At 32.9% G+C, this 13,280-nt stretch overlaps 1 protein-coding gene across 3 annotated transcripts in view; it reads left to right on the forward strand.

Moving 5' to 3' along the window:
* The window catches only part of dac (dachshund family transcription factor), an 82,696-nt gene extending 77,806 nt beyond the window's left edge, over positions 1-4,890 (forward strand). For all 3 annotated transcript variants that reach the window (XM_070636467.1, XM_070636468.1, XM_070636469.1), the window contains 2 exons: positions 327-605; positions 4,474-4,890. In XM_070636467.1, the coding sequence (XP_070492568.1) occupies positions 327-605; positions 4,474-4,595 (401 nt within the window). In that variant the 3' untranslated portion in view covers positions 4,596-4,890. The remainder of the gene's footprint in view (positions 1-326; positions 606-4,473) is intronic.
* Positions 4,891-13,280: the final 8,390 nt, after the last annotated feature.

Below are 13,280 nucleotides of genomic sequence, written 5' to 3' on the forward strand. Positions count from 1 at the left end.
CTAATTTTTGTCGCTCTGGCAGACAATATGTCAACTAATCTACCATCTGTAATTTCATCATTAAAAATTGTGATAACAAAAAATAATTTTTTGACGGTTACCTGCTGTATTAGTCTTAAAAGTGGTGAATTATACTTTTTCATTTCAATGCCTTTCCCAAATCTTTTCTTCACGTTTATGTCATTAAAGGAAGTAAAAATCCCTTTTAAAGACGTTTTAATAATCTCTCCGAAAAAGCAAATTCCTTTAAGTGCCACAAACATTCATTCCAAACAAAAATCATCAGGCTTGAGTTGCTTATTAAAATATTAAAATGATTATTACAGAAAATAACAATACGACGATAAATAATAACAACAATTCAACATCAATGGAGAGTGAGTCGGGCAGTAATAAGGATAAAAATCGAGATAGTGAAAAAGATCGTAATCGGAGCGATAAAGAGCGTGAAAAGAGTTTAAGCGATCATAATAAGGCAAATAGTAGTGGAAGTCCAATGCGTCCAAGAAGTCGCGATTTACCAGCTGAACGCGAGAAAAATTGGAATTATCCTCCAGGTCTTGACAATATTATGGCAACAGGAGCATTCTGGCAGAATTATTCAGGTAAATAACAATAATTGCAACAATGTACAGTCTTTAGATTATAAAAAATAAGCAAAAGAGATTAAATGTAAGTTACACTTACTTAACTACTCAACAGCAGCCAGTCGACTGTAGAAAAATATTTATTCCGGCCATTAATTCACAAAATAGCATTTTCTGAAAGTAGATAAACAACACACAAGAAGTGAAAATAAAAGGAAGCAACAACAGAATGAATTTCATTGTAACTGATAAAAAACGTTAACACAACAAAAACAATTGTTGCGTGAAATTGAATCAACTCTCAATTTTATAATATTCATTGCTGTTTATGCTTCCTTTGCAATACTCAATAGAAAGAATATACGCCAAAAAATAGAAAGAAAATATGTTTAACCAAAGCTCGAAAATGTTGATGAAAAATAAAGTGGTGGAAAATTTTGATGGTACAATGGGGGTTGATTGAAGAAGGGGATCGAAGCGCATTTATTGGTGTCAGTATTGCTTATCGATAAAGGGGAGTTTGAATTTCTAGTTTATACATGTATCTCACCTTAACAGACAAAGAGAACGCTTTTTAGTCCCTTAGTGGTTTTTCTGTATCATGAAAGCATACTTTTTGCCTTGAGGGTCATTGACAATGAACATATTTCATTAGGCTACCTTAAAAATCTTTAAATGTTCAGGATCTATAGCTGCACATAGGTGATTCGCGACAGTTGATCTTGGCAAATGTTTGAGGGATCAAGCTCCAGCGGATAGGCCAAGCTCCGCTTGGCAAAAATTAGGCCAAGCTTCGCTTGGCAAATGTTTGAGGGATCAAGCTCCAGTGGGTAGCTGCTTCGCTTGGCGAATGTTTGAGGGATCAGGCTCCAGTGGGTAGGCCAAGCTTCGCTTGGCAAATGTTTGAGGATGAACTCGAATGTTTGAGATCAGGCTCCAGCGTTACAATACTGAAACTTTAGCGGGGTCTTACAATTAGGCTCTGGCATGATCCAGCGGATAGGCCATACTTGGCGAATTTTGAAAGAATCTCGCACAGGCAAATGTTTGAGGGATCAATCTTGAAAAGAATCAAATGTTTGATCAAGTACCAAATGTTTCAGAGTCCTGTCGGTTCTGCGTCAGATTTTTAATTGGCCAAATGATGAATGGCAAAATTAGCTTCGATGCATTTGGCAACGGCTGTTCCTGCCATGCCCAAAATCTAATCAGCTCTTCGAGTAGATTGCAAAAAACTAGAGTCCCTACGAGTCTCGTTATTGAGATTTCTTGGATTAACTTGTTTGTTTGTTTGCTTGTTTGTTTGTTTGCTTGTTTGTTTGTTTGCTTGCTTACAGAAAGCATTTTCTCAGCAACTTATCCAATTTCAAATCTGGTTTTTGATTATGGTGAGGATTTCAGGCACAAACTTTTTGCGATAGAACAAAACTTGCCATTGTGCAAAATCCAAAAAACTGATCTATCACACGGCGGTGTGAATCATGCAAAGAAGAAGAAATGGAGAAACAATTCTACATTGAAGAGGGGGATCGGGAATCAAGTTTATTAAGAGTGGTTTTTGTGTGCCATGAAAGCACAGTCATTGACAATAAGCATCTTTCATAAGGCTACCTCAAAACCTTAAATCATATGTCCTGGACAATTAAAACCCCAAAAACCCCGAATTTCAGACAATCAGATTTTCTATGATTTAATTAGCATCGGTAATTGTCAAGCGGTAGTCAGCGATAAAGCCAGCTACAGACGCAAACTAAGAAAGACAATGAATCATAATTGATCTGTATAGCCAACAAAGAAGAAGAAATTAGAAACAATTCTACATTTCGGATCATAGATATTAAGATACACAGACATATACATGTCCTGACAATAAAACCCCAAAAGTTCCTTTTTAGACAATATCCTCTTATTTATTAGGGATTCCAAGACAAAAAGATACCTGGCTTCACTCCTGTTACCCACCAATACGCATCAATTTTCTATTCGCTACTTACGATGTTGATTATTTCAAAATATTTTCAAAACCAACATCACAATTGATGTAAAAGTGCATTTAAGGAAGACAACCCCACAGACAATGAGTACAAAACGTTCAAAAATTCATGTTCATATACGCTTCAGTATGCAGGATAAATATATATTTTCCGATCGTATTCACTGATACAATAAAAAAAAGAAAGAAAGGAGAAAGAATCAACCTTCAGGGTTCTCATTCCTCTCTCGCCAAAAAGTAAATAAAAAAAAGCAACAACAGAACTGAAAAAAAATTATCATGATAACGCAAAAATATGATGATGGAAAAAAAATCCTTTCTTCTACTACCGTTGTGTGTATTTATTTCGACTTCTTCCTTACAGCCATTTGAATATTTTTCCAACCTCCTACCACACGCATTTCACTCAACTGGCAATTTTTTTCCTATTCTTTACTCTCTCTCGCGATGAATAAAGAAAGAAAATAAAAAAACAGGATAAAATTGGATTATCGTTATAATGTATAAAAAAGCATTTCATTTTTTTCTTCTCCTTCCTTTTTGCCTTCTCCGTAATACCGTGAAAATTTAAGGATGAGGATATTAAATAAGAAAAGAAAGCGAATTATATCTTTTTCCATTTGAAATGCATTATACGGCTCTTAAATTCTAAACGAATCGAAAATATTAAAAATTAAAATTCAGCAAGATAAAGGAAGATGAGAAATAATTTGTTTTGCAATTTTTGATGATCGAAATGTGGAAATTTGTTCACTTTTTGGTGACTTAAGGGAACATCCCGAGTTGACAATTTTGCATGATTTCTAGTTATGAGTATGGTTTCTGTATGTCTGTTCAGGTTCTGAGTGTTGATAAACCTCACGCGACGTAACTGAGAAAGTGTCACGACATACCTGAGATGGTGTCGCGACATACCTGAGATGGTGCCGCGACATAATTGAGATGGTGTCACAACATACCTGAGATGGTGTCGCGACATACCTAAGATGGTGTCGCGACATACCTGTGATGTTGTCGCAACAGACTTGTTATGGTGTCGAGACATATCTGAGATGGTTTCGGGACATTCCTGAGATGGTGTAACAACATACCTGAGAAAGTGTCGCAACATATCTGAGACGGTGTCGCGACATATCTAAAATGGTGTCGCAACAAGTCTGAAAAGGTGTTGCGGTATATCTGAGATGGTGTCGCAACAAGTCTGAGATAATGTCGCAACAAATCTGAGATGGTGTCGCAACACAGTAGTGTGTCGCAGGGCATAAATTGAGAATTAAATAATACTCCAAATGCGCTTTATAACCTTTAAATAATTTTCTAACTTTTCAACTTCTTCTGCATCTTAAAACATTATTTCTCATCTTCATATTTTCTCTGCCAATGAATTGAATGAAGGAACAACAAAAAAACTTTTCTTATTTTCCTTTTGAAAAAAAAGTACATCCACCAGAAATAAAACAAGAATCAAGAGGGTGAGAGGGTGTATGAAATAAGAGCGTCGATTATTGGATTTATGAAGACGCGAAATTGTTGTTATGTGACGTTGATATTCCATAAGTTAAATCGATAAAAATGAATGTTTAAGTGTGATGACTTTGTCATCATTTTCATATTGGCAAAACATGCTGAATGAGACTGCAAGAAATTTATATTTTATTTTTTCATTGTCATTATGGGTGGGTTGTTGCTGTATGCACGACATGAATTTGTATATGAATTGATGGTTGGAGGTTAAGAAATTGCCATAAAGAATGAGAAATATGTTATTGTGTGACACAAATGGATTTTTTTTTTCTGATGACATTACAACTCACTTTGCATATTAAACAACATAACATTTGTGCGGATTTTTTTCATTTTATTCATTCTGCCTTTTCTTTCATATCATTACAGAATCCCTCGCACAAGAAATGGAACTGGAGAGAAAGAATCGACAGGCGAGCGAAAATGATGTTAAAGGCTCACTTCAAGAGCGTTCAAATTATTATAAAAATTCAACATTATATGCCACTTAGATGTGATCAACATTCATCATCAAACATTAACAATTTAGTGTATTAAGTAAAAAATTTATTTAAATTAATTACCTATTAAATAAGCTTTTAATCTACTTTTAAAAAATAACACAAAAATTTATGAAATATAGGATGAAAATAATTTAAATTTAAAGAAATGTTAATAGAAATGAATCAAAGTGTAGACAAGATTAGCTTATATTTAGTTTTACATGCTTCAACATGGACAGAATTTTTGTTATTTTTGAATTTTAACAAAGAGATTGAAATTAGTGACGTTGGAGGTAAGGGTTCTCGATGCCGAGATCAAGACCGTCCCGGGTAGTCTCGGTCTCCTTCTCAGTCTCGAGAATTTGTCGAAACCGAGACTTCGGGAACCTTTAGTAGACGGTGGAGGAGAAAATGGTGATTAATCCAAACTTGGACAATCCAAACACTAGAACAGACAATCGCATGTTCATGAATGAGCTCGTAAAATAGAGCATGTTCAATTATATTGATTGAGTATACTCATGAGCTCGCTCATTTAAGTGAGTATTCTCATTTTCGAATGACACAATGTAGTGAACCACATTTCTCACCCTAAAAATGGGTCGAGATCTGCCGTCACAATGTCGTCAGGGCAACTTTAAGTTTTGCCGCTAAAACAGCGACCTAGTGAACACGTTGTCCTGTTCGAGATTGTCTTTTAGGGATGAAGTAACACAGGGTCCAAATGGATGCGTTTAGAATAATTCCCTTGTAATTTCATCTCGAAAATTAGTCGAAACCAAGACTTTTGAAACGCTGCTCTGAAATAGGCTTGAGGGTCAATTTCTCCAGGCCTCTTAGGTATACCACAACATTGAAGAGTTTAGTATCAAATGTTTAAATGGTGACTCTATACTCTTCCGTATCATACAGATATCGATGAAATTAACCCCTGGGAAACACATCAATTACATTATAGTTTCAATCTCTAAAAAAATGTGCATAGTAAATTTAAAAACAAAATTAATTTTGAACAAAAAAAAAGTAATTAAAAGTATTTCGATGGTATTAAAAACGAATTTCTTTGGTTAGGCATAAAAGTTAATCTCTCTCTATGAAAAGAAAGCAAATTAATCACAAAATTTATTTAGTTAATTTATTAAAAACTCAAAGAGTAACCAATTTTTTTTTGTACTGTGTATGTATGTCAGTCTTTAAGCAAAAACAAAAGCGTGCAAATTAACAATTTATGAATTTTTTTTTTCATTAGTTTTAAATTTATTAAAAAAATTTAGTTAGCTTAAATTTCTTTTACTTTTACTCTCTAAGTATGCTAAAAAATAATGGTATTGAGATTGTTAGTTAAAGTATTGAGTTAGGAACTAATAAATAGCAATTGAAATGATGAGGTTTCATATGAACTAATAAATTGCATTTTAAATTTTGAACATTTTTGTCAATTTTAAACATTTTTGATTTTTGATTTTGATCATTTTTGAACAATTTTTTAACATTTTTGAACAAGTTTTGATCAATTTTGAACATTTTCGATCATTTTTAATCAATATTGAACATATTTGATCAGTTCAACAATTCAAAAACCATTATGCCAATCAATACTTTACCTAACAACTCAACCTTGAATGAAAATTTAATAAGAAACAAAATTGTTTCGTCGAAAAAATGAGAAAATTTATTATTTTTTTATAAGGACATAAAACATATACCTAATTATAGAGTAAAAAAACTAATGTAAATTATAAATTAAATGCAATCAGTTCGCATTTCTGAAAAACAAAAGAAAAAAAAAAACAGAATTAAAGAAAATTATTTAATGAATGAAAATCTCTTATGCCATAAATGTCGTAATGAAATAAAAGTTAAAAGCAGTAAGAATATGAGTTGAAAAAAGAGACTCAAATGTTTAATGTAAACTTTTTGGCTTTTTTTCTTCCTCAATTTCTTTAAGTTCATTGTAACCAATTTAAATGAAAAAAAAAGTACTTAATGTAAATAATTATAGTAAATTAACTCTTTTATTATTAAAAAAATTATTGAAGCTATTTAAACATGAAGAAAAGAAACTTTTCATCTTTACTGAGCACAACAAAAAAGAAAATATGATGAATAAAATGTAGAAAGAATTACTTAAAATATTTAATGATTTTTCAATTATCTTTCCAAAAAGTTTTTGTCGTTTTCAGAGTCACCAAAGTAAATTTGTAATTTGCTCGAAGATAAATTTTGAAGATTCTTGTTTTATTTTAACAACCAAATTTGAGCTTAATTAGCCATTTCAACAACAATTATGCTAAGGATATCAAGCATATACAAATTTTTTGGTATAATCATCGTTTGTCTTAGTTGATTCTTGGTTCTTGGAATTAACCCGATCGGCACATATCAGGGATGTATTCAGGGAAGGGGGATTGTTTGGGAGTCGATCCCTCTCTCCCATTTTGGAAAAAATTCTCAATTTTTAGGGTTTCAAAATTTGTAAGATTTTGCCATATGTGTACAGCTGCCTCGTTGCCGTAGTGAGAAGATTTCAATGTGTGAGTTCGAACAATTATACTTAAATCCCTGATTTTGACTTCCAGATTCCCCCTGACTACGCTTCTGGTACATTAATGCTTACTTACTTACTTTCTCGAACCATGCTCCAAGCATAAGTTAACACAAAAGGGTTTCCATCTAAATCTATTGCAGGCCTTATAACAAGGTTATTTGCATCCATATGACAGGCTTATTCCAACCTTAGTCATTTGTTTCGCTCATAATATTATCCAATATTAAGTATATATGTAGGGTGACAGTATCGGACTATGTGGACGGCAAGAGATCTCGAGGAAAACCAAAGAATTCCTGGATTGGATGTGTAGAAAATGACGCTAGCCTTCCGAACTGACAAAAATTCTTGAAGGATAGAGCGAGCTTTATATGTTCTCTTTGATTGGCAATGGGTCCACTTGCGCTCTATCCAATGAAATAAGCAAGTAATATCCATGAATATTATCATATTTCATATCAATACTCAATCACCGGTAACTTCAAATTCTGAGTTCAATCAAATTCTCAGAGTCAAAGAAAATTCAACTCATGCATCCCACATACAACTTTTAATTGCTTCAAATTATTATTTTCATTCCTTTTTTATAGATACATTGTTTGCATTTTACAGGAAATCAAATCATTATTGTAAGGCATTGAGTATTAAACTTTTATTAACATTGTTTTATATAATGAAAAGAATTGACAGAAAATCTTGGCAATAACAGTCGTTTATGGGGAATTACAGCGCATATTTCACCTTACAAAATCCAGCCAGTCAGCAATAACAGCAATATTCACAGCCTTGCTAATATAACATTTCGCTAGTGCACACATTTCACTCATTTCCGTGTCATGTGTGTTCGCATTTATGCCTTTTTCCTACGCACTTTTAACTCCTTTCTTTTTACCATTCTTTTGTATTATTTGAAACAATTATAATTCAATGCAAGACATGCAATGCATGTATGCAATTGCATAAATTGTTTCTTTATTGATTCATTGTTAAATTGAATGAAATGACTTATTGACATAAAGCACAAGAAATGTGTGCAAGTGGAAAGAATTGAAAGGTAAAAAAATTATTGGCATTAACAAAAAAAGAGGGTCGAAAATCGCAAAGAAATTATTGTTGTGAAAAATCACTTACTTAACATTCACACAGCAAATTTTCCACTTGAAAACCATGAAACAGGAAAATCAAAACATTTTCATTTCCCTCAGTCAACAAGAAAGCGTGAAAAGAGATGGAAATAAGCAGGGTAGGTTGGAATTATTTGGGTTTATAGCTAGGTATAGATTCGATTTTGGAGAATGTAAGCCGAGCGACAAAAGTGAAGAAAGCTCCGCCATGCAGTTTTTAAGGCTAAAATAAACCTCTTTTATGAATACCAAATTCAATTATCTGAAATATCATGTCCATTGTGCGAATTCATTACTATATGATGAATAAGATATACTGTTAACAGATATGGTTAAACACTCCAGCTACCACATTATCTAGAATTAGACCAGTAATTATCAAATATAGTGGTACACTTATCATGAACCATTATGGACCATTTTACCATAATTTTAGTAAAATAACTAGAATTCCTAAAGAAACACCTAAATGAGCGTGGTCATGATTCATGAGTATGCTCAATCATAATAATCTAGCATGTTCAATTTTGTGAGCACTCTCATGCTCCTTGTCTGTTCCTCTAACTGGCAAAAAGCATGGTTTCAAGGTACAAAAATACCACATCGGCATCTAAAAGCAGTCTCTTTGCCTGTTAGGGTTCAGAATCTTCATCTTCCCTATCCATGTCTGAATAACAACACTGGATTCTCCAAGAAAGGCACAAATTAAGAATATTGTTGCTCACTCATTCTCCTTTCTGTTTCTACTGTTGTATTTAAATATATAAATTTGCTTATTTTATGCCGTGATTATTGTGATTTTACACACAGCAGCGAACCATCAACAACATAATAACAGCAGAAATTGTAAAATGTTACAACAACAACAAGAAAAAGTTGTGGAAGGAGCATAAAAAGAACATAATCATTCTTTCATTTCGTCTTTCATTTAAAATTAACCCCATTAAAAGACTCTTTCCTCTCCCCACCCACAATTCCTTACATTTTCGTTCCCTTTTTTCTTATTACGAATGTTTTAATTTCTTCGACAGTTCCTTCACCCTATCCAATTTTCATTCATGCTGCTCAATATTATTTTGTAGGGTGAGGTTCTTGTTCTAGATTTAATTTTGATTTAAAATCAAAAAAATTTTTTTTGCCGTTCACTTCATGTTATTTTTAAGATCATTCCATACACAGCATGAAACTTTTATTTTTCCTTTACTTACAACTCATTCACGACTTTTCTTCTTATTATTATGAAACTCATTCCATAATTTTAATTTTTCTTTCTTTATTCCTCATAATTGTATATAAATGAAGAAAAATTTTAATTCTGATTTTAAAATGTGTTTAAGTGAAAAAGGATTTGAAAATGTTAATATTAATGTTATTATTTATGCATATTCATGTGAAGTAGATTTAATGTAAGAAGATATAACAAGTTAGGTATTATTTGAAGATGTTAAATAGAATTGAAGAAGCATTGATGTAGGAAATGAATAAGGAGGTAATGAACCTTGATAGATCAAATGGGTTGGTGTAGGTTATAAGTTAGAATGTGAATTTGAACTCCTAGGTTCGATTCTCACTATCAACATGCAGATACATTTACCTGAAATTTGAATACTTAGGCTTCTGAAGATAGATAAGATTCAAGGATATAAGAACTTCAAAAAATGGTTATTGCACCTCTGGTCTCTTAGTTTTGCGGCCGATATCTCCGGTGGTAAAGTAGTGCGGGATAGTAGTATAAAGGAAGTAGGGTTTCCAAAAACGGAATTTTTCTCGGGGATGAATGAATGAATTTATTAGTCCTCACGGATTCCCGAAATTTCACGGGAACGGGTAATTCTGGAATTCCTAGAAGGAACGGTACTGATGCATCAATAGTGCAAGACAGCAGTGCTCCTGTTTCAATGTACCACCATGTCGTACCAATGGTGTACTTATACCGTACCGTACAAACAAAATCGGTCCCTTGAGTCTACAAAGAGAGATCTTACACCGTGTTTCCAGTTAATCTGATTTGAAAAAGGACAAAGATCAAGTATACCAAACTATGCTCCATACAAATTCTCCGGAATAAAGAGAAAATTTCATACAAATTTTGGAATATTTGTGAATACATCTTAGAGTTTCGAGGCATTGGCTCTAAATGTATAGTTCTTAACAAGACAAAATGCAAGCATGCAACTCCTTGTTCTACCAACAAAACTCACTAATAACAAAATAGAAAGAAAGGTTGAGGATGTCTTAACATATCAACATATCAAGATAACCTTAGCAGCAGAACAGAAAACATTGAAATTTAATTACACATATTTGCATACGTAATATAGAATATACAATGGAATATAAAATACACAAATAATAATAAAAAGAAGAATAGAAAGAAATTTATTTAAAATTTTGCCTTACATCGCTCTATTCTCTCCTCCCCGACCCTCGTCTTCTTCTCATCATCCTCCCGCATTGTTTTGTTTTCCAAATGGAAAATTGTGTCGATTTAAATTAATAGATAAAGAAACATAGATAATAGTGAAACCAATGAAACATATATAATGGAAATAAGATTAAATAAAAGGAGAAGTAATAAAATGTAATAAAAATTCTTCTTCCTTCTTCCTTTTTGTTGTTTGCTGTTCTGTTCATTTTTAGAGATTTAATTACATTTTTGTTACTTATGTTACACACGATCCATTGTTTTACTTTTATTACTTATGTTTTTTTGATAAAATTATCTTTACCGACTGTTGATTGTGTATCTTCATATGGTGTTTTAGTGTTTGATTTAAAATTGAGGATTTAATGAAGTTCGTAATAGAATTTATACACCGGATTATAGAGTTGGAGGATAATCGATTGTGCCAGTTATGATAGAGATTCAATTCTGTTTGTAATTTTTTCAAAGCATTTTAATTTAGTATAGTTTTGGCTAAAATGGCATGTTTGTCTATGCAAGATGTACAATATGCAGGCAGGGGTCAGTGTTGGAATCAATCCCCTCCCCCCACTTTTTAGAAAAAATAATAAAATTGGGTCAAAAAAAAGTCAGCGAAAAACCAGCAGTGACGTTGTGGTTAAAGTGTCGGTCTAATGACTCTAACGGCCCGGGCTCGGTCTTAAAGTCAAGTCGAATTCGGTTGTTTTTTCGCTGCATCTCATCGCAATAACTCGGTTTATGTATTCACGACACACAAATTGTAGCTAAGTGTTTTGTAAATTGTATTGGTATACTCTAGGCCAAGTAACTTTTTGCAGATTTGCAAAGCGTTAGCAAAATCTCAATCCTCCTCCTTGAAGAGCTTTACGTAATAAATGAACAGCTCCATTAGAAAACGTTCGGAAATTGAGTAAAGCTTAGGAGAGAGAGATGAAACTTACAATTTTGTTTCGAAGCGCACAAATATTCGATTTTGCCACAAAGCGTTACAGAGGGATTCTAAAAATGCTATTTATACCGTTACGTAATTTTCAAATATTCCCTCATAATATAAGAATTGTACCCCAGCAACTTCGTTATGCTCCTCGAGAAAACTCATTAGCCAGTTTGCATTGTATAACAGGAGTGGCAGTAATTAACCCAAAGGACAGTTCCTTTAAAATTTAAAAATTATTCTCTACTCTAATATCCTACCAAAAAGTCAATAAAAACCACTCAACCTAATTACATAAATATCACGCACTTCAAAAAAAAAATTCACAAATAAATTGAAAGAATTAAAGTCCATTTCGATAAAAGAACAATGCATTAAATGAGCAGTGAAAAATCAAAGCTGAAAAAAGAATAGAAAACAACAACAACAATCGATCAATTTATGGACTATGGAAACGAAAGTCATTAATATTAATTAGAATCGGATTAATCATCCCTGAAAGGAACAGAAAAAGAAATTATGAAAAGAAAGAAAAAATTGACAAGATAAAAAATGGAAAGTGAATATCGAGAATCCTTTTCTACCTTCATTAGTTGATTCCATTCTTATGCAAATTCTTTTTTTCTTTTTAATTTTCCTTATCGAAGACTTTCTTTTTGATTGATTTGCTGCGGATGGGAATGAAAAGAAATTAAAAAATCGTTCATTATTTTTTTTTTATATTCCTGGCATTTTGGCGTAGCCGCGTGTGTATGCGTGGGTTCCGTTGAGTAACTTTAGTTAGGGTTGATCTAGCAATTGTTAAAAACAATCGCAATCTATTTTAATTTCATTATTTTACAATTCATCATTCAGAAAGTTTGACACAATTCATGTTGAAATCTCGTTCGGAAGGATTTAATTCAAATCAATAAAAAAGAAATTGTGGAACAAAAAAAAGATTCAGTTTGAAATGTTTCAGGCAGTGGTGGACAACTTGTGTGCCGCGGCTAGGGTGACACACTCAGCTGTCACTAGAGTGACACAATAAGTGGCAAACCGACTACTGATGTGGCACAATAGGATGACACACTAAGGTGGCACACTAGGGTGACACACTAACATGACACACTGAGGTGACACACTGAATGTTATGCACTAAGTGACACACTAAGGTGACACACTAGGTATATTAGGGTGACACATTGAGATGGCACACAAGGGTGACAGAATAATGTACACCGAATTTCTTTAAAAATGCAATGAACCATATGTCATGTGTAGTTTAGATTGAAGCTTACTACGAATGTGTGTCACGAAGAATAAAAGGTTGTCAAGCACTGGTTTAAGCAGTGAATTATATCAATTTAGTGAATTAAATTGGCAAGTTAAAATGTCATTAGAAACGAAGAATATCGAGTTGTTCAGCATAATCATTGAGAAAAGCATTTGATTCCGACTAGACACACCCTAGGATCGAATCAGAATCTACACCGTATCTATAACATTTCTGCTTTCTCTGCTATAGACAGAAATCAATGTATATACACAACATCTCAGACACATCCTATAACCAATTTCGACTGTCTGACAGAAAACTCCCATCAACCAGCTCTTCCTTCCTCAAAATTAGCTTCCCAAAAAAAGGATCTCATCTCAAAATTTTCCTTGCATCATCAAGAAA

Source organism: Chironomus tepperi, unplaced genomic scaffold (genome assembly GCF_022539635.2).
Source record: "Chironomus tepperi strain 1889 unplaced genomic scaffold, CSIRO-AGI_Ctep_v1 contig_128, whole genome shotgun sequence".
Taxonomy (NCBI): domain Eukaryota; kingdom Metazoa; phylum Arthropoda; class Insecta; order Diptera; family Chironomidae; genus Chironomus; species Chironomus tepperi.